This window comes from Barbus barbus (genome assembly GCF_936440315.1).
Source record: "Barbus barbus genome assembly, chromosome: 34".
Lineage (NCBI taxonomy): Eukaryota > Metazoa > Chordata > Actinopteri > Cypriniformes > Cyprinidae > Barbus > Barbus barbus.
In genome coordinates, this window is record NC_136762.1 from 25,676,421 (window position 1) to 25,703,594 (window position 27,174).

The window sequence follows — 27,174 nt, forward strand, 5'->3', positions numbered from 1 at the left end:
AGGCGCTTGTCTCACTTGTATGTTCTTTTGTTTTGTGCTCCTGGGGGAGCCGTGACACTCTTTCACCTGGAAACCTGTGGAACACGAGGCAGGAAAGTAGCTAAACGCTGGTGTGATGTTTGCTGTCACCTGCAGATGGACACTGCTGTGGAGGCGAGCTGTGAAATGTTGCCCAGCGACCCTCCATGTTTACTCACCTGTTTTTACCACAGGGCTATGTTAAAGTAAGTCTTAGTGGTATTCATTTATTTATTTATTTGTGGATTGCTAAATGTTTTCTATTTCTAATTTAGACATATACCCAGGATGGGTTCAAGCGCTGTGTTTTCTAGAGAAAGCAAAACTGGACTAGTTTAGCTCAAAACAACAAAATTGGCATTATTTATTTCCTTTCACATCGTTCCCAACGGGTATGATTCAAAACATGAATCTTTATTTAAGTTCTGTATTTTAGTTTGTTAATGTCTTTTTTAATATGTTGCATTTTTAGGGGTACTCTATGATATTTTATGGTCTCTTGAAAAAGACACTTGCTAGATTATTGCTGAAGTGAAAAAAAAAAAAAAAACCGATGTTAAAATTTAAAAATTAATTAAAAGTATTAATAATGCACAAAACAACAACAACAAAAATAACTATTTTAAAATTTTATATGAAATATATAATTTTTCCAAAACATGGTTTACTCTTAAACTGAGAAAATAGAAAAACAAGTTGTGTTCCAAATTTGAGGTTGATATCTCAAAAATTAGTTTGAGTGCAGTAAACATTTCTACGAAATGAAATTAACTTCCTATTCCTTTCCAATTCAAGTACAAGCTTGACAAGTGTTTTTTTTCTCTTTTTTTTCTCTCTTCGAATCATGTGCATGATTTATTTTTTATTTTTTTCACATAGCAAGTGCCAGAACCCTTATAAAGTTTTGTCCATTCCGATGCAGAAAAAAAAATCTAAAAAAGCAAAATGTAATTTTTTTTCAGTCAAAAATGACTGAACAATTGTAGAAGGTTAATTAATGGTTACTCAAGACTCAAAATTAAAAATCTAAATTAAATGATCATAAATGTAATATACAAACTCTGTGCTATATTCCGATGTGCTGATACTTAAGTCTGTTTTGAGAATGAATTTAAACTACATTGGAATACTGCTTATAGTCAATATTTTGTAAAGTGTACATACAAAGTTGAGCCAACTTAAAAAAAAAAAAAGTTGAGCCAACTTAAAATTAAGGCAACCTTCAGCAGATTTTTGAGTTTTCTCAACTTGTTGTTTTAAGTTCATACAACAAAAAATTGACAATCTCCTACAAAAATAAGTTGAGAGAACTCAAAAATCTGCTGAAATGGCTCAAGTGTGAGTAAATGATCACAGAACTTTAACTTGTGGTGAAATGTTTCTGCTAAATATTTAAAAACACATCTCCTAACTTGTATTCTGATGCAGTGTATTGTGCGTACAGCTGGGTTTTAATGCAATAACGCATCTGTGTGAACACCTCCTAAATCTTGCGAACGGAAATATAATGTCCCATGTGCCTATGCTATTCTTATGTGGTTAAGTCTGATATTTCGATAACTGATACTACAGACCCTGTGCTCTCAGGTGGCTGTGTGCCATTTCTCCCATGACATGCAGTCAGCCAATCAGATGAGAGTATGCGTGTGCCTGCGTGGCTGCAATCCTCTCAACAAACTCAGTATCACAGACTGGAGGAGAGGTGTATGTTTGCTCATTACCTCTAAGGCGGTTTACTAGGCATATCCACACAACGCCGTGTGTGAAACCGAATGTTCATGCAGTAGTAGAGTGCATGTAAAGGCCATCATGACGGATTATCAGGACCTTCTGCAAACCATCAAGAGTTTGCAGCACTCCAGACTGAGCTACATAGGCTTCTTCAAGAGGAGGTGAAGAGAAACCAAAATGTGAGTTATCTACTGATGGCTCAGTAGATAAAATTGAATTTTTAAAATATAAACTTGTATAGAGACCTAGTGAGAAGATCAAATCTGAAGAGGACAGTGATGACTCTTCTAGACCTGCCACCTCGGCCCATCACATCGGAGCACAGATCAACCGGTTCACAGCGCCCTACTCCAACCCTCACAGTGTCTCCGAGTCTGGGTGGGCAACCAGTCACCAGAGCTGGTGGTGGAACATGACCCTGTCACTTGACCCTCTCTCGCTTGCCTCCCATGTGTCTCATAACAGACTTGAGCTGTGTGTGTATATGTGTGCCCCGGAGACAAAAGACAGCATATGGACTCATCATTTATTTATTAGAACTTTAAGCAATAGATCAGGTTAGTCTAATATAGTCATAACTACTGATAATTCCACTAAATGGGTGAAAAAATCCACCAGTTATCATAGAGAAAAAAGTTAAATATAATGATAAAACAAGATTGCAAACCTACATTTCAGTGGTGTTAGCTGGATTTGGGTGTTGATTTTTATTGTAAACAAATAAAAAATACCCTCCCCCATGATTTCCAACATGATTTTGCATGATTATTTTAACATTGTATTTTGCTTTGTCACTCATATAGAGTTTAAGAAATATTTTATTTGGGAACACATTCCATATGTTCAACTATGAGTGGAAGAAATCATTCTTCAAGTTCCGGGAACCTTTTTCTGACATGGCATATGCTCTGGAGACCGAGAGGGTGGTGAGTATAAGAAAACTTCTCATTAACAGCCATCGCTTATTATCATAGTTCAAGTATAAACCCTTGAAAATTGGATTTTGTACAATTTTCATTTAAATTACTCAGACAAGAAAGTTGCACATTTGTCTCTTCACTATGCATAAGTGAAGGGAATGTGTATATCTAAAGAAATGACAAATGCAAAATAAATGCAATACATCATGAAATGAAATTGGAGATCTTATAATGGAAATGGTAAAAATAATGTTTGGTAATAAATTTGCACTAATATACAGAGCTCTGCACGTAATGGGAGGAACAAATTAGTTAAATTCATCCCCGTGACTTAATGTGTTAAAATTAGTTTAAAAATTGTGGCCACATTGTAGTAACTTTTTCCCTCCTCATTTTAATTGAATTAAATCATTGGCAATCGTGACATGTTCAGGGCTCCATACTAATAAATATTATACATACAATTGTAATAATGCATTCATTTTACAAAAAAAAAAACAAATACAAAAATAATCTTTGAAATTAATTTCACAACCGTTATTATGTGCTTAAGCGTCATTGTACAGAAACTATAGTGGCTGTGAGCTACTTGTTGTTTGAACTGCTAACAAAGAACAGGCCAGAAAAGCTGTTTTTCTGAGTTGGTCAATTCTGTACTTAGTACTTTGAAGGTCAGCATCCTTGTCATACGTGTCATCATTATGCTTGTGCATTCTGAAATTGAGGGCATAGCTCACTTAAAAATGAAAATGTTGTTATTGTTCACTCACCCTTGTCATTTCACAACCACGTTATGTCCCATGGAGCATAAAAGGACAAACTAGTTGACATTCTCATCTTGAATTCAAAACTTCTAGTAAAGCACAAACTTGAAGACAGTTGACCTTATGTTTGATCACGTTAATAAAGTTACTTCCCCTTTGGTTAAAGTATATTGTCGTGTAATTTTTGAAAGAAATGCATGACAAATGCGAGCCTAAACAGTGTTTCTCTTTCTGTTCTCTTGCAGGGAGGAGCCTGTGCTATTCAGATGGTGGTTCAGGCTTATATTAGTAAATATTTGCTCTTCAACCGGCCAATGAACTCAGAGTGCACAATGCAAAGGTGATTAATTCATTGCATATATATATATATATATATATATATATATATATATATAGCTCCGACAGACTCTTTCTTTCTCTCGTTCTCAGTGTGATGGCGGTAGGAGAGAAGCAGCAGAGGAAGGCGCTGGCAGCCGCTCTAACTGACATCTTGTGGACAGCTGGTGAGGAGCAGACAGCCACCATCTGCTTGGTCACGTCAGAGCGCTGTTTCACCCCCCACATGGACTAAAAACTGGACAACTTTACAGAGAGGGTAGATGCAGTTTATGAGAACGTATTAACATGCAGCTAAAACATGTTGTAATTGCTTAATGTCTTTCTTTTTTAATTCCACAGTTGCAGCTTTTCACCTTTAAAAAGAAAGATGATGTTAGATCATTTATATGTGAGCACATCCGATGTGTAGGTACATTTAAAAACACAAATGATAGGAAAATCTGTGCCATATATTATATTATATTATATAGGCCTGGTTTCACAGACGGGGCTTAGCTTAAGCCAGGACTAGGCCTTCGTTAAATTAAGACATTTAAGCAGCTATTATAAACATGCCTTAGAACAGGGTTCATCAAACTTGATCCTGGAGGGCCGGTGTCCTGCAGAGTTTAGCTCAACACACCTGCCTGGAAGTTTCAAGTATGCCTAGTAAGAGCTTGATTAGCTGCTTCAGGTGTGTTTGATTAGGGTTGGAGCTAAACTCTGCAGGACACCGGCCCTCAAGGACTGAACTTGGTGACCTCTGCATTAGAAGAAAACATTACAGGTGAGCATCTCGAGACAGAACAATGTGACTGGCATGTTTTAAGATATGTCTGAGCAAGATATTTTTAGTTGAGTCAGCTCAAACATGCATTTTAGTCTAGGACTAGCCTTAAACCTTGTCTGTGAAAACAGGGGGATTATGTATTGTATTGTAAGACCATGATAATTCTATTTGAAATATACTTTCTTTTACTTGCTCTGATGTTTGTAAGAATGAAATACTGGCTGCAACTTTCACCTGAATGTGTGTAGTTTAAGGAAGAAGGAGGCCATGGAATCATACTTTTCCTGTATAGCCTTATCTACAATTATCTATAATTTTAAGTTTAAATTTGTAGGATACGGGCAGACTTCGACTGTACCACCACTCATCTTTTGCATGTGAGCTTGGGGAACTTTGTTTGTCGACAGGTAAGGAAGGTTGTTTGAGAGGTTTTTTTTGTTCATGTGACTTGTTAGTGTTTAATTGTGTCAGATTATCTCTACATTCATTAGGCTTTATTAAACCTGCTGTTGACCGGCCGTGCGACCCCTCATGTCTTCAACGGTACATCACTGAACGATGAGCAAGTTGAAGCACTCGCCCAGCCTCTCCACGGGGTCCTGACTCGCAGTCATGTCGGATATCTGCTCTGGAACAGAGAACAAGTCCACTATGCACAGCTCCCCCTGGTACTGCACCCATCCTGTGTTTTCTGGGGGTTTCAGGGGTTTGTTCTTTCTCTGTGTCACTTTCTCTGAAAATTTTACATTAGGTCAACAAGCAACAAATGAGTAAATACTGTAAAAACAAGATAATTGAGCCACCAATTGTGATTCCTGAGATCGTCATACTGATTTGGAGAATCTGTATAGGCACTTAAAAGAGAGTGAGAGAGAGAGAGTGAGAGAGAGCAGGCATATCTTTCTCTGAGGAACCTAATGTTCAAAATGAAGCCAGTGAATTTGAAGTCACTTTAGTGCACAATAAAGATGTTTCTCAATATGCATTCTTAAGAAATCCTGCGTCCTTGTGTTCTCATGGAACATTCAATTCCATTACTCAAGAACACAGGTACAGAGGATACATGAAAGTGTCTGGATGTGTTCTTGATATAGAGGATGCATTGAATGCAGACTTCAGACAACTGAACCATTAGAATCCAGAAGACACTGCAGGCAGATGTTGCATGGATGCCTATACAATTTAAACTTCTCGTTCTCACTCTTTTAAGTGCTCACAAATACATGATGGTTTGTGAAAGTAAACATTTATGGTTGTTTTGCATAATTTTAATACAGTATTTTTATAGGCACATCAAAAAAAATTCTTAACACCGAAGAATCTTAAGTAAAGCATTTGTGACATTATGCATACACATTTTCAAAAATACATGATGCAAAATATTTACTAACATTATTTTCATATTACTTTATATTTTAATCAGTTATGACCATTTTAATTCTCAGAAAGGTGCATTCTGTGTCCTCGCATCCTTCTGAATTTGTTCTATCAAAGTAGACCGGTCCTCACTCGAATCTGTTTCTGTTCTTTGCGTTCTTGGAATTGATAAAAAGCCAAGGTCACTGGACGCACCCTAAAATGGTTCCCTAGAGATTCTTCAAAGTATTCTGCTAATAGATCAGTGACAACCCTTGTTAAAAAGAAGTACAATTTAGGATATTTTTTGAAGGGCACTTTTGAAAATAACAATGAATATAATGATTTCAGACACTTAACTGAATGTAAATTACAATGAAATGAAAATATATTTTAGTTGAAATTATTAAATGCATTTATATAATTGAGTGCTTTTTGACCCATTTAAGTAGCTTGAAAAAAAAGTGTCAATGATAAAAGGAAACAAACCCAAAAGTATTAAAATTATATATGAAAATTATCAAATTTTTAGAAATATATTTATACCATTAAAATTGAATGACTAAAATGTCACGTCGTGTAACCAGCAAGTAAACTTAACATTTTTCCCTCCTTGAATATATGAGTGTACACATATTAATCATAATTTTCAAAAAATGTTGTAAAATAGTTTTTAAAGGTAAGAGTATTTTTCTTTTTACAAATATTATATGTTATAAAAACATCAAACGGCGTTACTGATCTTGACACACAGTCATGAGGGGTCCTTTCTTTGCTATAATTTCCTTTTTTTTATGTTTTTTTTCCCCTGCATGTTGTTGCTTTATGTGATTTGTTCTAAGCTAATACCCAGAGTGAATTAATGCTTTTCATTTTGTATGTCTTTACTTAAAGTGTGCTGCTGTATCTACTCCAACTTCTTCAGCTTCTTAGTTTCTGTATTACTGCACTGTAGTCTATTATATTTTGAACGCATCCATGTTGAGTTGATCCTTTTTTCCTAAGGTGGGCAGTATGCTGAAAACCCCCAAGCTGCCTATCTGGGTGTGCAATATCAATGGCACCTACAGTGTTTTGTTCAGCCCAAACCGTTCAGTGCTCTCTGACTGGAAGATGGAGCATCTTTTCCAGCTTTACTTCTACAATGGCCAACCAACACAGCTCAACACAACAATGCTCACCATAGGTACAGTCATTTAGCTTCTGCCTACGGCTGTTGCCACCTGCCTGGTATAATCGTGTGAACCAGACATTTCAAATGTATATATTGTATTGCTCTTTTGTATTTCAGATACACACTCCCATCACTGGGAAGCAGAAAATAATGATATTCAAGGAGACCCAGAAAAAAAGTTTCCATCTGTAGAGATGACTATTAGAACCAAGTGGGAGGGTTCTGTTATTGACTGGAATGGGACAGTGCCTTTTTTCTGAAGAGGTTTAAAGCAGGTCACCTGATTTGTAGCATACCTCTCATGGCCTGCAATAAAGAATATGTTATAGACATATATTGGTTTTGATTTGTGCTTAATTTTTTACTTTCGTTTTGGCTTGTGAACCTTAATAACATTACCGTTCACAACCTGCCCATATGACCATTTCAGCATCTGAGCATTTAACAAAAGTCAAAACCTAAAACATGTAACATAACAAAAAAGCCAAAGTCTTTTTCTCGATGGTTCGAAATATAATCAAATCTGGTTTACGCATGTCCCACAGATGTTTAAGTCTAATCTGGTGCTATATCATTTAGCCTCTATACTGCTTTTGTCCTTCTATTTAGATCCGATATGGGTTCAAATTGCTAGTATCAAGTCTCAAGACTTAATCGCTTAAGTCTCAAGTCATGATGGAAAAAGCTGATGTCTCAAGTTACAGGGTTTAATCAATTTAAGTCAAGTTCGTTATTCAAAGCCTTGCAGTCTTTGATTCCTATCTGGTATAAATCATGCATGTAGTATTTTATTTTAATTATTAATTATTATTAGTATTATTAATTAAATTAATGGCAATACGTTACAATAAGGTTCAGTAAGTTAACTTTTTTACAGCATGTATTAGCCTAGATTTGTTAATTAATAAAAGTGCTATTATTCATTCTGAATTTATATCATCGTAATTAACTGACTTTAACTACTGTGAAGCATCACAAACATAAGCATGTAAAATGTAAATTAACAAAGATGAATAAATACTGTAAAATTGTTTATGGTTATTTCATTGTTACTTTGCATTAACTAATGTTAACATAGAACCATGTAAAGTGTTACCTAAATAGCTTTATCTAATAAAAAAATTACTTATTTTTGAATGTTTTGAATAGACTGGTCTCATGACTGTGATATTTGGTTTGTTTGTGAGAATGGGAAAACAAAAGATGGTAAACATATTCTTATAGTTCAGAATTAAAAATCATCTTGTGAATTTAGTGAGTTATGGAATACAGAGTAATTGAATAAAGACTGCTTAGATATTAAGGATCTCAAATATTAAGAACTTTATAAGTATCAGTATTGTATCATTGTTTAGGAATCTAACAGGTGTTCAGTGTAGAAAAGATGGATTACTGCTGATTTTATTAGATTTTCTGAATCTGATAAAAACAACAGAGGACCTAAGACAGAGCCTTGTGGCACTTCACTTCCATTTGACCTGAAATATAAGAAAACAAATTGTCAAAATGTGCTGTAAAGGTTGTTCTTTTATGTAGTTTATTATCAAAGGCTAAATTGACATAATAGGATATACACTTTTACGACAGAATTATAGCGCATTATAGAAAAGAAATAGAAAAAAATATTATTTGATATACTGAGATACAGGTGTATAAATACAATATTACCAATACGAACTTATAAACTTAACATGTCTTTCTAAAGAAGGTCAAACTTATCAGTTAACAATAGCATCTAACATTCTGAACATAGGTGTATTCCCTTTACAGATTTTCTCTTTTGGATGTTTAACAAAATGATACATAAATGGCTCTTTTTCAATACCCGTTGATATGTAATTTCAGAATGGATAGACAAAACAGATCTGTACTTATGTTATGCAACAGCATTTCAATATTATAATATTTAAGATGTATAAACTTGAACTATAAGAGCCAGAACAAACAAAGTATTTAAAAAAAAACTGCTTCTTAAGTGCCAATGTCATGCTCAGTGGCTCTATCATGGCAGTCGAATTACAGTTTCTTTTAAAATAATCTCTGTGCTAAAGAATTAGTAACAAAAGCTCTAACAGAAATCTCACAGCATTTGAATGATAACTGGTATGGATTTGGGGGCAGTGTGTGGTGGAATTAAAACACTGAAGCCATGAACATTAAACTGTACAACATGTTAGTAGATGATATGAAGAATCAACTGAACAATATAATAGAACATATTATACATTTGTTTTCCACACAAATAGAGGGATAATAAAATAATAAAATTAACAGAACTTTCACGTCAGGCTCCTAGTACAGTCAGTTCAAACTAAGTTCTCATGCTTTGAGTCTATTTTACGAATGTCCACCTAGAATTTCCTCCAGGTTGATATCTTTCATCCAGTCATCATTGCCTGAACCTGATTTAAGCAGGGAGTCGATGAAATCTGAGTCTGCATTTATCCCTGGTACCGTGTTATCATCCTCTGGGAAGAAATCAAAGGTCAACCGGCCTGCCCGGTTGTTCTGATAAGTTGCTGGGCTTTGGCTCAGCTCTCCAAATGTGGTTGGACAACCCTGCTGTTCAGGGGACGACTGTGTCAGGCAAGTCACCCCAGGAAGAGGGGGTATCCTAGGCTGACTGGCTCTGGGAGCAGAGCTTCTGATTGCAGGGTTTATGGGTAGCAGACTAGAATGAGGTGCCACCTGGTTAGGTGGACAAATAGACCTCGGAGGAAAATGAATGCCACTTTGGGGCATCACTGTATTGGGGAGCCTTTTGACATCTAGTCCTGTTGGAGCTCCGCTCTGTTTGGCGCTGTTCGCCCAGTTCAAAGCAGTGTCCATCCTGCTGGTATTGGTGATCATGTCACCCAATCTTTGCCCCAGTCGGGAATCTTGACTGATGCTCGTCCTCACATGCTGAGTGCTCGATTGAAAAGTGGCACTCTGGTTGTTTGTCCCATGGAACTGAGGCTTGTTTTGCTGAAGCCCCATTCGGATCAGGCTGCTGGGTTGCTGTCGGAGCTGGTTTGCGCAAGCTTGAGCACCTGTGGGTCCTGAATTACGGTCTTGTCCAAGTGGAAACCTTCTCTCTCCTGAGGTGGGCACCATCTTGGTACCCTGTCCATTAGGCAGGTGGCATGACAAGGGCTGGATGTCACTTTGGTCTGACCCATTGCCTGTTGCATATGCATAAAAATTATCTGTGATGTAAAATACTGATTTACCAAGCAGTAGAGTACTGATAATGAATAATATCTAAGTCAAGATTTGGTGTGGTTGCTTAAAGGAGTCATATGACGCAATTTCATGTTTGCTTTGCCTTTGGATTGTTACAAGCTGTTCGTGAATGAGATCCGTAAAGTCGAAAGATTAAAGTCTCAAACCCAGAGATATTCTTTCTAAAAGTTAAGATTCATCCACACTTTCCTAAAGTGCCTCATTCAAACATGCCCCCACAAATCTACATCACTGTGTGTGAAGATTTGCATACCACCACCCTAATGTATACGCAAAGAAAGAAGACATAACTTTTGTTCTCGGTGTAGTATAGATGCCGCTGCCGCCATGTCGTGGAGATGCTGTGTGTTTCCAAATATGGTAAAGGGCGTAACATTTCCGTCACGCACTTGAGGTATCCGGCCAATCACAACGCACTGGATAACTAGCCAATAAGAGCACACCTCACTTTTCAGAATGATGAGCTTTTTTACAATTGATGCGTTCCAGTCTTAAGTGTAAATTTTTCAAAATATTTGGCCGAGATACAACTATTTAAAAATCTGGAATCTGAGGGTGCAAATAAATCTAAATATTGAGAATCGCCTTTAAAGTTGTCCAAATGAAGTTCTTAGCAATGCATATTACTAATCAAAAATGAAGTTTTTATATATTTATGGTAAGAAATTTACAAAATATCTTAATGGAACATGATCTTTACTTAATATCCTAATGATTTTTGGCATGAAAGAAAAATCGATAATTATGACCCATACAATGTATTTTTGGCTATTGCTTCAAATATACCCCAGAGACTTAAGACTGGTTTTGTGGTCCAGGGCCACATATAATATTTTAAATTTAAATGTTGAGCAAGAAATCTCATTGGCTGCAGAATCAGCAGAGGCCATTCAGCATGTGTAGTAAATGATGTGATTGAACAGATAGCATGTGGAGGGTCCTATTAGTCCGTGCCATCTAGAGTTTCATGACTGAACTAGATATTACATTCCCATATTATAGGACACTGAAAATACATTCCACACCTGAATATAAGCTTGGCTGTTGAGCTCCAACTGCATTGCGTGGTTGTTTGTAGTCTGGTGGAGGTCGTGTTAGATGACGACTGAACTGATCCTGTGTGCTCAGTTTCTCCTGAAACATATACAGCAAAAGCACATTGTTTAGGAGTTTTGGAATAAAAATTCCATAGATTACAACTGGCCAAAATGAGAGTGGTCAATCACAGGGGTGCTGCTATGATATCAATCAATCATTCAATAAAAGCAGGGTCCAGTAGTAACCTACTTTGTATAATCTGACATCTTGTCACGCAATGCTAAATGAACAGTGGAAGAGATTCAATAGAGTTTTGTGGCCATAACTTTAAGGTATGTGCCCTTACAGAAACTGACTTTTTTGAAAAAATAAACTTACCCGAGAAAAATGTGTGACACTTAAGTAGATTAAAGCTAATTCTCTTTCTGTGAGCAATACAATTAATTTACCTCTCAGAAAACATTTATAAAACCACCGTATTTAGGCATGAAGAAACGGCAGCACGCACTGTATCAGGGATGTTGAGCTGCGGTTGACCCAGCGGTCTTTGAAGGTTCTGGTCTTGGCCTGGGTTCTTCTGCTGAGAACTGAGAACCGAAGGCCTCTGCTGTTGGGTCTGGCCTGTTACATCTATAGGGCGCCCATTCGCTGGTAAACAAGGTCCTGGCGAAATTCCCTACAAATGGAAAGTGTGTTGTTATTATAACTCATATTTAAATGGCACATCAATAAATGTCACACCAGCCACTGCATTACATCCTGCTGTGATTGAACGATCAGTCCACTAGAGGGCAAGCTTTGTTTACAGTGAATCTGATGTTACACAGTCCCTAGTCACATGTGACTTCCTGTGCGTGGTGATAGGGATTTTCCATAGCCTTTCCCACACTGTTCTATCACTTAGAGAAAACACATCCATGGCTATATCCATAATGGGGACATAATGGTACCTAAGGGAGAACAAATTAGTCAGAAATTCTCAAAACATCCTGTCATTTTAATATGCCTGCAGTGACACATGCACTGTAAATAAATGCTTGCTCTAATATTATTTAGAAAGCTGACTTGTTTAAACACGCATAGTTTGTATCATGCATTTATTAGAAACCCTAGTCATTGAGGCTCTCAGGATTTTTTTTTTTTTGCTTACAGTAGCGCGGGTTTTACTGTGTGACTGATAGCCGCGCTCAAGCCCTGCTACACTCTTATGAGACGGATCCTATGGGGCGCAACCCAATTGCTGCCAGCAAAGGACAGATTTATTCAGCCACAGGGCAGAGGCACACAATAACAGATAATCTCACAGGCCTATTTATCCCACTTTTTACACTTTTCCTGAAATGCACTCTTATTCAGGCTTTGATATTTCATGCTAGTTGCTCCTTTAAAACACTGATTACATGGCTGTGCGCTGCTATTTTCGCCATAAGGGACTTAACTTGCATGACAGCCAAGCATAATTATCATCAATTATGAAAAGAGACAGTTATCACGTATTAACTATTCACTTTAAATCAAAGTATGGTTACACTTTATTTTAAGGTGTCCTTGTTACAGTGTAAATATACATTTAAGTATTGAGTATTATTAATTAACTACATGTACTTACTATATGGTTAGGGTTAGGATTAATGTTTGTCTTAGGTTACTTGCATGTAATTATGCATAATTTATTGTTATTACAATAATAAGTACATGTAATATGGACAACTTAAAATAAAGCGTTACCCAAAGTTATACTGTTTGCATGTACTATGTAACAGGATCTGAACAGAGTGCAGAATTTTTTGTAGCACAATTTGAAATATTTGCAGAAGTTCAGCAACCACAACGCAGTAATTCAAACTCACATGCACTCCCGTATACCCTGATATGAAAAAAAAAAAAAAAAACACATCAAAAGAGCAATTATACTTGCAACAAATTCATTTGGAGAAAGCACTTTGTGCTCAAAATGAGCCTAAAATGCTAAATAAAGGACCTATTTAGATGTAGTCAAACAGTAGAGCATAGCGCTAGTAATTCCAGGGTCATGGGTTTGATTCTCAGGGAATACATTAAGTGATACAATGTATATATTAAATGCATAGTAAGTTGCTTTGGATGAAAAATGTGTAAATAAATTCCAAACCTGTATGACTGTTCCATGAAAGGCAAACCGAGATGCTTAATTCAAATCCAAAAACATGATAGAAATATAACATCAGACCAAACTAATTGTGCACCATATGCCTCTCAAAGCTCTTTGAGCAAAGCACAGACTGAAAATGTAGTAATTTTTTGCTGAAAACCCACCATAGGTCTCCTTTATGCTCACATATATGCAAATATGTTATGTAATATTGAGCATGAGTAATATGGACTACATTTGCTGGTGATTACATGGAATCATGGTCTATTTTCAATGTATGGACAAAGAGCAGCTGGACATTCTATTTAATATTTCCTTTCATGTTCTATGGAAGAAAGTCATAAGGATTGGAATGAAATGAAGATGAGCAAATGATGACAGAAGTTTTTGTGGTTGAGTCAGATGAGGCCTATGTCAAAGGACATTTCTCTGTTGCTGCATAACATGTGAAAATCATATTTGTTCCAATTTGCTTTGGTAGGAATGCAAGACTATTACACAGTGTGATAAATTATAATGAACGTCTAAGAAAAAGACCGTCACACTGAACCAAAAGTTAAAAGTAATAATTCAGTGTCACATAGCTTCAGTAAAGTGAAGTACATCTAAACAAGCCTGAACCTGAGAAACGTCTCACACGCCTGATCTCACATGAGCGTCAAATCTTGCAAAACAGCAGAGGCTGTAGGCTTCTGTCCTCAGCAAACACTGTTTGAGAACATGTCAGCCTGGATGGCCAAACACACACTGTGTGTATACAGTGTCAATCACAGTGTTGACACGAAACATTTCCCAGGGCAGAAAGGATTTGACTGAAACCCCACTGTGTTACGCGAGGCTATTAATTTGAGAGCAGATGTCTTTAGGAGAGAAACTCCCTCTAAAGCCCCACTCGAGAGGTCCAGAAAGGAAAACACTCAAAGAACTGCTCCGTCATGGGAGGAATTCCACAGTCGAACCACAGAGAAGCAGCCATACGAGAGCATGTAACACAGAAACCGTATCTCCAGAAAGTGTTCTCTTAGTGGAGCTCTAGATGCCTCATTCCCTGATGGATCAGCTCTGGGACGTCTGATAATTAATGAGAGGGCGAGTGAGCTCTGTCTGGACCGCTGATAAGCTCTTTTCACCATGCAAAGATGAATCTCTTCCTGAGACTATTACTATTTAAAAAAAGGAATGTGACAGTAAGAAAACACTTTTGAAGAGGACAGGAAGGTGGTTACAAATGTGGCATGTGTGTTGATATTCAGTTGCTAATGTGCTCTATAGTTTTTTTTTTCAATGTAAATATCGTAAGTCAGACTCCTTATAAAAAATTGCACATTTCTTTTTTGAGAATTGCACCATTTTACAGTCTGAACTAACCTTGCTTTTTCACAACAGGTCAAATAACATGATGTTTTAAGAGACATACTGCACTGTCATTCTCTATATGATATAAATTCCCTTTTTTCCATGTTGGTCCCACCACATGACCTTTGGCAGACAAAAGTTGTTCTAATAAACTGTGAAGAAAGAAATAATGATATGACAAACTGCTTAAGGTTCTCATTACAGTCGTACCACCCTGACATTTTTGACTCTATACCCCCAAAAATGATCAAAATGAATTTTAAACATATGAGTAATAGAAAAGGATCTCAGGTCAATGTGTATATGAATTGCGTATTTACTTTGTTTTTAAATTTATTGATAGGCCAAAAAATAGCATTGCAGCATTGTCCCATAAAGCATGAGTGGTGCTTGCTAAGGCTCATAAAGAAACAATGCCACATATTTGAATAACATATAGCCTCATCACATTCCACACATGCTATCGTGGTTAAAGTTTGGGTCATATTGTTGTAAAATTCTCTGGTGGTGACGAAAGTACGGAAAAAAGAGGTTATTCACTTCTGTTCAGGTCTATTCATTATGTCTGAAGTCGCTCCACTAGGCGATACCGTGAGAAATTCAGACTATTCTCATAAGTTGTGACCACAAAGCCAGATTGTGTTCACATTTGAGTGAAATCGGCTGCCTCAGTCAAACCCTTTGTTATGTGGGGGAGCTAAAGCCTCGTTAGTGTGGCCGTCTCTGTAATCCACTCTTTGTGATCCTGATGTGTCATAAAGCTGTTTTCCATCTCTCTTTCCCTCTTCGTTCTTCACCAGTGCATCGTTAAATGAATACCACATGTGTCCGCCGAGTCCATAAAGGAGAGATGTGATTTAGGCTCCCATTCCACCAGCATTACAAACAGTTGACAGGACTCCAGTCCCGGGCCCCGCTGCTCTCTCACAGCACTTCCTGCCGACTGGAGGCAGGGCGCCCTCCCCAGGGAGCAGCCCGGCATCTGGACTTGGCCCCAGATCGTTTTCCCAGGAAACATGCACTCTTCGCAGCGTGGCTACAACAGCCTGGCACTCTACAGCAACCCCCACAAACCAACTCATTCCCACTCACAGTAATGAAGAGCTTCAGTGAAGCTACGAGCAGCACAGAGCACAAACCTGAGCCTCATACTCTCATTTCCCTTCCTTTATATATATATATATATATATATACACACACACACATACACTCACTGGCCACTTTATTAGGTACAATTTTCTTGGTTGGACCCCCTTTTGCCTTCAGAACTGCCTTAATTCTTCGTGGCATAGATTCAACAAGGTGTTGGAAACATTCCTCAGAGATTTTGGTCCATATTGACATGATAGCATCACACAGTTGCTGCAGATTTGTCGGCTGCACATCCATGATGCGAATCTCCCGTTCCACCACATCCCAAAGGTGCTGTATTGGACTGAGATCTGGTGACTGTGGAGGCCATTTGAGTAAAGTGAACTCATTGTCATGTTCAAGAAACCAGTCTGAGATGATTTGAGCTTTGTGACATGGTGCACTACCCTGCTGGAAGTAGCCATCAGAGGATGAGATCCATGCTTTCATGGTCTTTACGCCAAATTCTGACCCTACCATCTGAATGTTGCAGCAGAAATAGAGACTCATCAGACCAGGCAACGTTTTTCCAATCTTCTATTGTCCAATTTTGGTGAGCCTGTGCGAATTGTACCCTCTGTTTCCTGTTCTTAGCTGACAGGAGCGGCACCCGGTGTGGTCTTCTGCTGCTGTAGCCCATCTGCTTCAGGGTTTGATGTGTTGTGCGTTCAGAGATGGTATTCTGCATACCTTGGTTGTAACGAGTGGTTATTTGAGTTACTGTTGCCTTTCTATCCTCTCTAACCAGTCTGCCCATTCTCCTCTGACCTCTGACATCAACAAGGCATTTTCGTCCACACAACTGCCGCTCACTGGATATTTTCTCTTTTTCGGACCATTCTCTGTAAACCCTAGAGATGGTTGTGCGTGAAAATCCCAGTAGATCAGCAGTTTTTGAAATACTCAGACCAGCCCGTCTGTCACCAACAACCATTCCACGTTCAAAGTCACTTAAATCCACTTTCTTCCTCATTCTGATGCTCGGTTTGAACTTCAGCAAGTCGTCTTCACCACATCTAGATGCTTAAATGCATTGAGTTGCTGCCATGTGATTGGCTGATTAGCAATTTGTGTTACCAAGCAACTGAACAGGTGTACCTAATAAAGTGGCCGGTGAGAGTGTGTGTGTGTGTGTGTGTGTGTGTGTGTATGTGTGTGTATATATAGTGTGTATATATATGTGTGTGTATGTGTGTGTGTGTGTGTGTGTGTGTATATATATATATATATATATATATATATATATATATATACACATACATACACACACACACACACACACACACACACACACAATACATTACTTTTTAAACAGAACTGTTTACTAAACTTAGACAAAAAAAGTTTGAGTATCATTTGATACATCAGGATTTTATGTCTCATATAGTGTGATATAATATAACATTGGGCTCATACACGAGAATTAAAAAAAAAATCTGATTTATAAATATTTTAATGTAAACTGATTAAATCCTTATAACAGTTTAACAGACTATGTACATAAAATGCATACAGCTGTCAGTCTGTATCTCCCAATATGTCTTAGTAAGATTATATTTAAATGCTTATTTTTGTGATCTCTGTAGTTTCAAAACATATAATGCAATGCAATACACAATTGATGGATAATTTGATTCTCACATTTTGATGTATTGATAAATAAAATGTTTATCTTCAAATAAAATTTTCACCTTGAAATACTATTAATAATATAGAAGTTATTCTAACATTTATTTTTATTTGTATTTTTGTAGAAAAAATACAAAGCCTATAAAAGAGGGCAACTTGAATATTTCATACTCACTATTTAGTAATAATATAGCACAAGACATGTTCAAGACATTTTTGTAGGCCAGTAATTTTTGAACAGAAAAACACAAACAAATTTGGGGGATAAAAAAAGTACAAAAAGTATCCATTTTTGTCATACCCTATGTGAGCATAGTCTGTAGGTTTTAGTCCAGTGCTATAACACCAGCATTTTCCAGCAAGGGAAATGTTCCAGCAAGTTCAGAATGACCAGACCACAACACGAGATTCATAATCTTGGCAGTTTTAAAGGAAATTTATACTTTTTGCATACACTGTAATTAAAAAAAAAAAAAAATTGCTGCCTTAAAACTTGATTTGTACAAGTCATTTCAACTGAAATTACACTGAAACCAACTTAAACAAATCAAGCTGAGATTCAGATTATAAAAGAGTTTGTTTAAAGTGTATGCACTGTTCCCTTCGTTTAAATCAGCTGTGAGTACAGACTCTTGTAGGGAGCACTCTTTGTGAGATGCACAGCATTGCTGCCTAAGGAGTGTTTTAATTCAGGCACTTCAGAGCTTCCATTACTGTCTAATGCATTTATAGTTGGTTGCCAATAGGCAGTGAGTATCTAGGCAGTTCGCTAGGTTTTGGAGCACAGCTACAGTCTCACTTCAGAGCCAGAAATACTTGAATCGCTTCTCCAGATACTGACTAGTCAGGGTAACAGCACTTTAATCAGAAAGTATCAGAAGCTGCTTGAAGTTTTTGGGGCACACAGGTCTCTCAATGTGATATATTACACTTGTCTGATTTTTTTTTTTTTTTTTCTCAGGTAGTGCATGCAGTAAATGTTTTTGCTCCTCATGCAATAAAATAGATTTCCACTCAACAGTCTGTGATATCGCAGATACCCGGTTTGCCATACTTAGGCTGACAACTGATCAGCAGGCTGTGAGAATAAGAAACAGACACCACAATCTGGTCTCTTTACATGCATTTTGTGCACTGCACCCAGTGGGAGAAATTTTAGCTTCAACAAAAGTTCTCGAGGGCTCCGGTGGGATCACGGCACCATTTCGGAACCTTTATTTCCATGGCATTACTAATTCAGTTCACTGTGGGAAGACTGTCCATTGCCTATTTTTCTCCCTGCTGGAACAGACATTCTGGCTTCATTTCCACTAGTTCAGCATATTTAACCCCATCAATGCTGAATTATCTCTACAATCCCAAACCGCTCTACCACATGTGAAAACACAAACATGAAATTTATTTGAATATATTAATTATGAAACCAATTTACTGTAGAATGCAGTGGTGGTCAGTACCTGCACAACTCATAGTTGTACAACCTTCCTTTTAGAATTATTTCTTAGTTGCAAAGTGGTGTATATATAGGTAACACTTTAGAATAGGGACCAGATCTCACTATTCACTAGTTGCTTATTAGCATGACTATTATTAACATTTTGGCTGTTTATTAGTACTTATAAAGCACATATTCTGCATGGCCATATTCTATATCCCTGATCCTACCCAATACCAAAACTTAATAACTACCTTTCTATTAATAAGCAGCAAATTAGGAGTTTATTGAGGCAAAGGTTGTAGTTAAGGGTTTGTTAATAGTGGGAATTTGACCTTAAAGCGTGACCTTAAATATTAAGTAGTTTACATGTAGCATGCTAATTCTGCTCTGTAGCTTGTAGTGTAATTAGAAAAAGGAGTCCACTTTAGCATATTATAAAGAGTACTTATTACAGAATTTAAAAAAATAAATGAAACCTGTATGGCACATATTTAAACATATTTGTAACTACACATTTTTAATTAAGAAGTTACAATTACTTCATTATTAGTATATTTAAAATGTATAAAGGGCACCTATTATGCCCCATTTTACAAGATGTAATACTGGTCTTGGGTGTCCCCAGAATGTGTCTGTGAAATTTCAGCTCAAAATACCTGGAAAATGACATTTTTGAGGTGTCTAAAAAGGAGCTGTTTTGGTGTGTATCACTTTAAATGTAAATGAGCTGCAAATTCCTACCCTGTCTTTAGAAGGCGTAGCGTATACAATAATAGCCGAAAGAAGCAACATAAATGAGAGCAAGAGAAACATATGGGAAGCCAAACACACCAAAAATGGGATGAAACAGTGCGGTGTTACAGAGCTTGTGGACCGAGCTGCGTGACCGACTCGACAGCTCAGGGAGGACTTGTTTGCTAGCGCTACTGAACGGACAGTGTGGCGCGAACTAATCTCGCCAGCACAAGACCGATCAATTAAAATACTTTGATAACGAATAATAAATAAAATAAATAAGAAAAATAAATTTTAATAGGAGGATTACACTTTAAAGTAGTCGGCGCCGATAGCCTTGTGGGCAGCGCGCTGATACACACTGCTGTTGCGCTACAGGCATCCTGAGTTCGAATCCTTACTCGAGGACCTTTCCCGAACCTGCTCCCATCTCTCTCCCACTTTGCTTCCTGTCAGCTCTGATCTATCCTATCTAGGGATGTTACAATTCACTCAACTCACGATTTGATTTTGATTTCACGATTCAATTCAATTCACAATTTAAAAAAAAAAAATGTTTAAATGAGATTTAAAACAAATGATAAATTAAATGTGTCCTTTTTATTGTTGCTTGGACAAAATGCTGCATGTTTCTTTGTGAAATTTAAATATAAAAAGCAAAACTTAGGCTATAAACTACTGCAACACGGTTGCTCGCCTTCAACGTCACCACCATCACGCTCCCGACAACGTTTTCAAACTTATTTTTAACATGTTCAGTGAAAAGGAGTTACTCTGTATATGAAGTTTTAATCCATGCTACATGAACCTTTCCATATAAACTGGAATAAATACAAAACTAGAGCCAAACTAAAAATGAAATGAGACATTAGTAATAAATAGTATAGTGAATAAATGAAGTAATCTTGACTAATGGATATTTGAAAGCACGTATTTCTGTACATTTCGAAATAAGGTGCATTAAAAGTCAATACATTTTTTATTTATATGAATATTTTAATTAAAAGCGTGTCTCCACTAGGCTTGCTGCGATAAACGGTGTTGGCGGTGATACTGGTGTTGAGCCGCACCACCGGTTACGTCACTTGCCCACCGCGGCACTGTCCCTCACCGTCATTTTTATTTTTTTAATAGTAATAAAATCATTTAGTTCAGTTAGAGAACAGACACTACAATTAGAACTGAACGCGGCTGCTCAAAGAAGCACACCGAACGAACGACACGCATCACAGATCAGATTGGAGAGTGAAGCAGGATTTATACTCTCGCCTCCGCTGACTGCGCAGGCACCTTCCCAAACGGACGAGGCTTTTATACTTGTTGTGTTCGCCATTGTGCTATTCTTTGAAACGACAGGGGGCGACAAGGAGTAATTGTCCTCTAAAACCATCGGGAATCACCGGTGAGAAGTCGTTATTTGCCGGTACAAGACTTCTCGCGTGATGAATGAGTTGATGAATTAATCATTTCTTTATGAACTGATTAAAATAATCTTAAACTTTTGGGTTTATTTCGCATCAAACACAAGACTACTTTAAGCAAAGTGTATAGTGTGTACATTAATTCATTCTATTTTTATACAATAAAAGTAAAACATACTTGAATTAAAAATCTTGGACAAACTACGCAAAAAACTAAAAAAACAACAACAACAACAACAAAACTAAGCATTGTTTTCCATCAAAAAGCACCTGATGGTGTTTGAACTTCACATTAAACTGCTTCTGTTTCACGCAAATGTTGGCACAGACGTGCATGTTCGGCTAGAGTCACCCTGAACTTGTGCATCTTCGGAAGCGGAGCTGCGCGGAAAGTTACAAAAAATGCCGTGCACACCGTCACACGAAACGATGTCGCACGCACTCAAAGCGAACTTCCGCCAACACCGCGATGATGTCATATTTGGTATACCATCTAAAAAATACCATCTATACTTTTCTAAAGACAGAAAGTTCCCCTCAGACTACTACCCCTAATGGAATTGTGATTTGTTTAGCATCTCAACCGATTTGAATCATCACATATTTGAATCGATTTTCAATCTAACATTTTTTCAACACTTTTTGGATAGCTTCCCCAACAATGTGAAGGTGTCTGGAGTCATAGTTCTGATATGCAACAAATGAGCTGAGAAAGCAGAATATCGAACTAATTGTAAAACAAACATGCAAACAGTTTTAGACTATTGTGTAGGTCTACTGAGACTACCTTAAAGAACCCTAACAACTTTCCCATCAATAGAAAAAGAGCTGTATGTTCATGTGATTAAACTACATCTTTGTGTCAAAATCAAGCATGTCGTTCCATGCTCCCCTCCCTCTTCTGGAGAACCTAAAGACGACGACTCTTGTGTGGTTCTCGTTATCGTTTCTCACAAAGAGAGTCAAGAGATACTGTTTGTATGAAACCCAAAAGGGGGATGTTCTAAAGCTCCCAAATCATAACAAATCAGTGGTTCAACCTCCGGCACTGGGCTAAGCAGATTACTGTCATTTTCCACAACTTGTCCCTTGCAGCTAACAACCTCCAATTAGCAAATCCCGCTGTGCACATCTATGCCCTGACGGCGAGCGACTGTGACAGGCGGAGAAATTTGAAGTTTCGCATGTTAATCCACCATGCTCTAGCAAGTCGGGGCTACCGTCGAACTGCTTTAAGGGGATATACAAATTCAAGGCACCTCGCATCCACCTAGACACAAAAAACTATTGTGAAAAACAAAAGGAAAAACAGGCCTACAGCAAAGAGTTTAAAGTAGTTGGCAGACTGCTAACGGCTAACACCACAGGCTGACAGATGGAAAGAAAGCAGGGTGTATGGTTTTGACACTACGACTCCATTGTGTCAAGAACAACCTGCTCTGCACAGCAGAAATGTGAGAGTGTTATATAGAAAATGTAGCAAAGCTAGTTAGTGGACTCAATACTTGACATATCATGCAGTCTAACACAAAATACAGTTAATGTCACACAGTGGGTCTCTTTCACTCACAACGGCACCAAACTTCACAATGTTTTTTTTTTTTCACAACAGAAACAACCAAATGCTCGACCTGATGACAACCATTTGACACTCTTAGCTAACATATAGTATGATGATAAAGATGTGCTTTTGCCTGAGAGTCCTCTGAGAATATCTGACTTTTTATTTGTGGTTTTATTTGGATGACCAAATTCAGAATACATTTTAAAGCAGATTTATTGGTGAATCAAGAAAATTTGAAAATGTCTATACACATTTTATGCAGAAATTTGTGTATGCACAGTTAGTAGGGGTGTGAATCTTTAGGTTTGATGGGACGAATCAGACGAATAGATTTGATGCACGGTTCACAGGTTTTTAAATCAGGAATGATTTTTGTAAATTTAGAATGATTCAACCTGATTCACAATGACAGTTGATTCAAATATTGATTTGATTTGGTATTTTTAAGTGCATTTTGTAGAATCATGTAAAAGCTTCTCCTGATTCTTGAACGAAACAAATGATTCGCGATTCAAAAACCCATGTTTCAAGAAAAATGCATGCATCAGCAGAATTTGTAAATCAATGCATCGAGGAAACAAGTGAATTATTACACCCCTAATTATTAGGGAATGCGACCTATTGTCTTTCGGCTTTTAACCAAGATCACATCATTCAGTTTGACAAGCAGCAACTGTTAAAAGGACCATAAACACATGGTCTTACCTGTCTCTGCTGTGCCATTTTGAAACTGATTCCAGCACCATGTTGATTGAGCGGAGGCCTTTGACTTAGAGGCTTTGTTTGTAGGCAGGCGGTTGGCTGCATGGGCAGCTGGCAGTTCTGAAAGTGCATGCCCTGGCCTGCTGTAGATGGCTGCTGTTGCGTGGTCGTTTTGTTTGGTGGAGCAGCCATGATGGGCATTTGTTGGCTCATGGTGGAAGGTGGTGCTTTAGGGCTGAAATGCAGCAGGGGCTTAGTGCTGAGAACTTTCGCGTCCCTGTGATGGGATGGGTTGAATTCATTGGGTTTGAGAAAGCAGTTGGACATGCCTTTGGCCTGACCAGTACTCTGAGCGTTGAGTCTCTGCTGAGAAAGGGAAGCATTACCTGGAAGAGTCTCCTGACTGAAAGAGCCAGGAGTTTGGTGGACACCTAAGGCGGTAGACCAGTTCCTAACCCCTCCTGCTTGACTCTGCTGGTGGTTGTGGAGCATAGAGTTGGGCTGTTGTTGATTAGCGGCCATTTGCTTTAGCTGCTCAGCATGTGACATCTCAGGCCATGCTGGAAGACCTCGAGAGGGACCGCCAGTCGGTGCCTGAACATGGTGTCCTGAAGTGATGGGTGAGGTGGATAAACTTGTGTTGGCCATGGAGAAGGAAGGTCCGGCAGAGGCTGGTCTTAGTTGTGGAGAGCTTCCAGTGGCCTGGCTAAAATCTGGTGAGTACTCTGTCTTGATCGGCTTATCCAGGTGAATACAAAGGGGAGCCGCACCAGCTGAACTGGGTCGACCAAGATCCAGGCCGAAGTCAACATCTTGCTTCAGCATCTTCTCCAGCTCTAGATCATTGAGTAATGGCATGGTCTTGGTGAGCTCATCGAACAAATCCTGGAGCTCTGGGTCAATCCGTCCACTTACTTCATCTTTGAAATCAAACGTCAACGTGGCAGGATCTGTGGACGACTGACCACAGGTCTGAACTTCAGTTGGTTCCTTCTTCATATCCCTTAGAGTTATGTTGAATAAATCACTGCTGATTCCGTGAGGCATCATGAAGGTGTCCTTTCTTCGAAGGATGTTACCTTGGGTGGCATCGCCAACCAATCTTTGAGTCTGCCCTGAAGCCAAAGCACAGGAACCAGATCGAAAAGAGCTGGGATCCATGCGGGGGCGCTTAAAGTCGGACCCTGACGCACCACAGGAGAGGCCATTCTGCTTGGATGTATATCCAGGAGACTGTGCTTCAATTTTTCTCCGCAGTCCCTGCTGAAAATGCAAAGAATGTAAAGTCAGTGAGGCATTTTATTGATCTCAACTTGTTTTACAAGTCAGGTGAAAAAAATATCTAAACAGACTGACAATTAAAGGGATATTGCTCGACAGATTTGATCAAAAGAATTCTTCAAAAGCCTTACTCTAGCTTTCTACAGACAAAATGAACTAATGTTCTGCCCAACTGGGAGACAAGGGCACATAATGTAACAAGACCCTCTCTATCTAATTAATGAACTCTTATTAAAATACTCTTTGATGTTTCAAACCAATTAAAACTATGATGGGAGTTCTAAATATTAGTGCATAAAAATGTGTTCTGTGGGTGAATTATCTCTATGAAAATTTATAGAGTCTCTTTAGCCTTGTTCAGATGTCCATTTTTGAATTTCAAAAGAGACTTATTAGATTTAATATAGAAAGTTTATGATTTCCCACATGGCCCTAATAGGGGAATGTCTGCAGATATAGGTTAAACTTACTTACTAAGAATGCAAGTGCTAGACATTTGGTTTCATTTTTCTAATAATTCCATGCATGTTGTGCACAGTGAGTTCTCAGGCATTTTTTGGTCTTTGCCAGATTCACAACAGGTGCTAACATGCATAAATTTGTTGAAATCTAAGTTCATCTTAAATAAATGAGCTCATGCCCACAGTTAGTAATTTGCATAATACATGCACAAACCATCTCCTGTACAGCCATCCACCACAAGTGATTTCCACATTTGTGTTTGTTGGTTAGTTCTCTTCTTAACCTAATTTTACAATCTGAAAACTTACTGATAAAATCAATTTCTGTGTGGAAACTTTCACACACAGGTTTTATGCACACAGCCTATGTGCGCACATACACTGCTACAGTTAATGAGACCCAATTTTAATGATATCACGAATATCCCTCCATCTTCACTAATCCACATGTTTTACTAGCAGCAGGCCTGTGCTACCTAACAATATTTGCTAAAGAAAAAAAAAAATAAATCCAAAAACTCAAAACCTGGTATTAACTGTGTGGATAAATTTAGCCATTAGATTGATGTTGTTAGACAAAAGGCGGCTTTATCTGTGTCCCTCATTTGCATGAATTACATTTCCCACTGTTGGCTTGCTGTAAAGATAGCAACCTTTTTCTTGTGTAAAACTGTTTCCTTTGTTCCTCAAGTCTTAATTTATGTAAATTGGGCTTGAACAATGACTCATAATTAACATTGAAAAAGCTGTATAGAGGCAAATATAGACTAATACTTGTATATAGAATAACTTTTATTTTAAAGATACAATATTAGTGTTAAAAATGTTTTATCAGGTAACTTAAAAATGTACTTCCCTAAAATAATTGACTGTACAGTATGTCGGTGTAGCCTAATGTAACAAGGAATATCCACATATATAAAAATAAACCTGACTACACTGGGTTACACCAACAAAGTAATTTCAGATCAGGTAGAAACTGCTCCAACATCTGCACATATTCAGTTTTACGATGAAGCAGGATGAATGTAATTTAACAGACAGAATAATCATGAAGTAGCTGCAGACCGAAACCACCCTAAACAACATTATTGCCACCCAGCTGCAATATTGCCTGTACATGGATATGCATAGTTATTTAAACACCATCTGACATTATTGCCTACAGAGAGAGAGATGTGTGTTCAACCCGACTTCATTATCAGCGCAGGGACGGGTGACTGTGGTGCAGTTTTCGCTGTAGCGGCAAATTGGAGGCATTTCCATTTACTGGAAATATTACTGGGCTGGGATGTCCACACTCCACCCCCATCTCTGTGTCTCAGTAGCCAGTATGGTATTTAAATTAGCTATGAATGGCATGCTGACATCAGTATCAAATTACTTTTCCACTGTCTGACTCAACCAGGTTACAGATAACATAGCATGCATTTGTGCATGTTCAAAAAAAGTTAACAGGGATGGAGCGAGATTTGAATTAGGCTGGACATCAAGGTGTGTGTGTGTGTATGTCAATGCTTGTGTATTGTTATGTGGTTCCTATTAGGTTTTTAAGCCGTTATGTGCAGCCAAAGACCCCTCAAAAACAGTTAAGGTTAACATGGTCTCACCTCCCATCGAAGGGGAACTATGTTTAGTTTAGTTTAGGTCTCCATCCTGAGATGCGTGTGTGTCAGTGGGATTTGTTTTAGTGATAGGGCATATTTTGGCCAAGCATATGATCTGGCCAGTATTTCACTTTTTCTTTTATTTGGCCATGAATTCTGTGGGCATATTGTGTGAAATAAATGCTCATTAAATTTTGTGTGTGAATGTTTCACTTGCTATTCTTAAAATTCATGATACAAGTGCATATATAAAAAAAACTTACTGCAAAATAATACAATGTTGTCTCTTGCACAATTCACGTCACTTTCAAATTGAGTGGCGCTAAAAGCATATTCAATTTTCCCCAAAACAGATGAATGTGAATTTGAATGGTTTAATAACAT

At 37.8% G+C, this 27,174-nt stretch overlaps 1 protein-coding gene and 1 pseudogene across 3 annotated transcripts in view; one reads left to right on the forward strand and one right to left on the reverse strand.

Moving 5' to 3' along the window:
- Positions 1 to 1,632: 1,632 nt before the first annotated feature.
- Positions 1,633 to 7,331, forward strand: LOC306854144 (inactive ubiquitin carboxyl-terminal hydrolase MINDY-4B-like; annotated as a pseudogene). Its single transcript has 11 exons — positions 1,633 to 1,656; positions 1,759 to 1,928; positions 1,991 to 2,154; positions 2,553 to 2,672; positions 3,679 to 3,773; positions 3,863 to 4,028; positions 4,112 to 4,177; positions 4,790 to 4,948; positions 5,033 to 5,209; positions 6,903 to 7,083; positions 7,189 to 7,331. The product of its transcript is annotated as an inactive ubiquitin carboxyl-terminal hydrolase MINDY-4B-like (transcript).
- Positions 7,332 to 8,587: 1,256 nt separating this feature from the next.
- The window catches only part of LOC306854613 (mastermind-like protein 2), a 72,645-nt gene continuing 54,058 nt past the window's right edge, over positions 8,588 to 27,174 (reverse strand). For both annotated transcript variants that reach the window (XM_079392776.1, XM_079392777.1), the window contains exons 3-6: positions 23,445 to 24,704; positions 11,843 to 12,010; positions 11,322 to 11,430; positions 8,588 to 10,235 (exon numbers count right to left, since the gene is read on the reverse strand). In XM_079392776.1, coding sequence (XP_079248902.1) covers positions 9,409 to 10,235; positions 11,322 to 11,430; positions 11,843 to 12,010; positions 23,445 to 24,704 — 2,364 coding nt within the window. In that variant the 3' untranslated portion in view covers positions 8,588 to 9,408. The remainder of the gene's footprint in view (positions 10,236 to 11,321; positions 11,431 to 11,842; positions 12,011 to 23,444; positions 24,705 to 27,174) is intronic.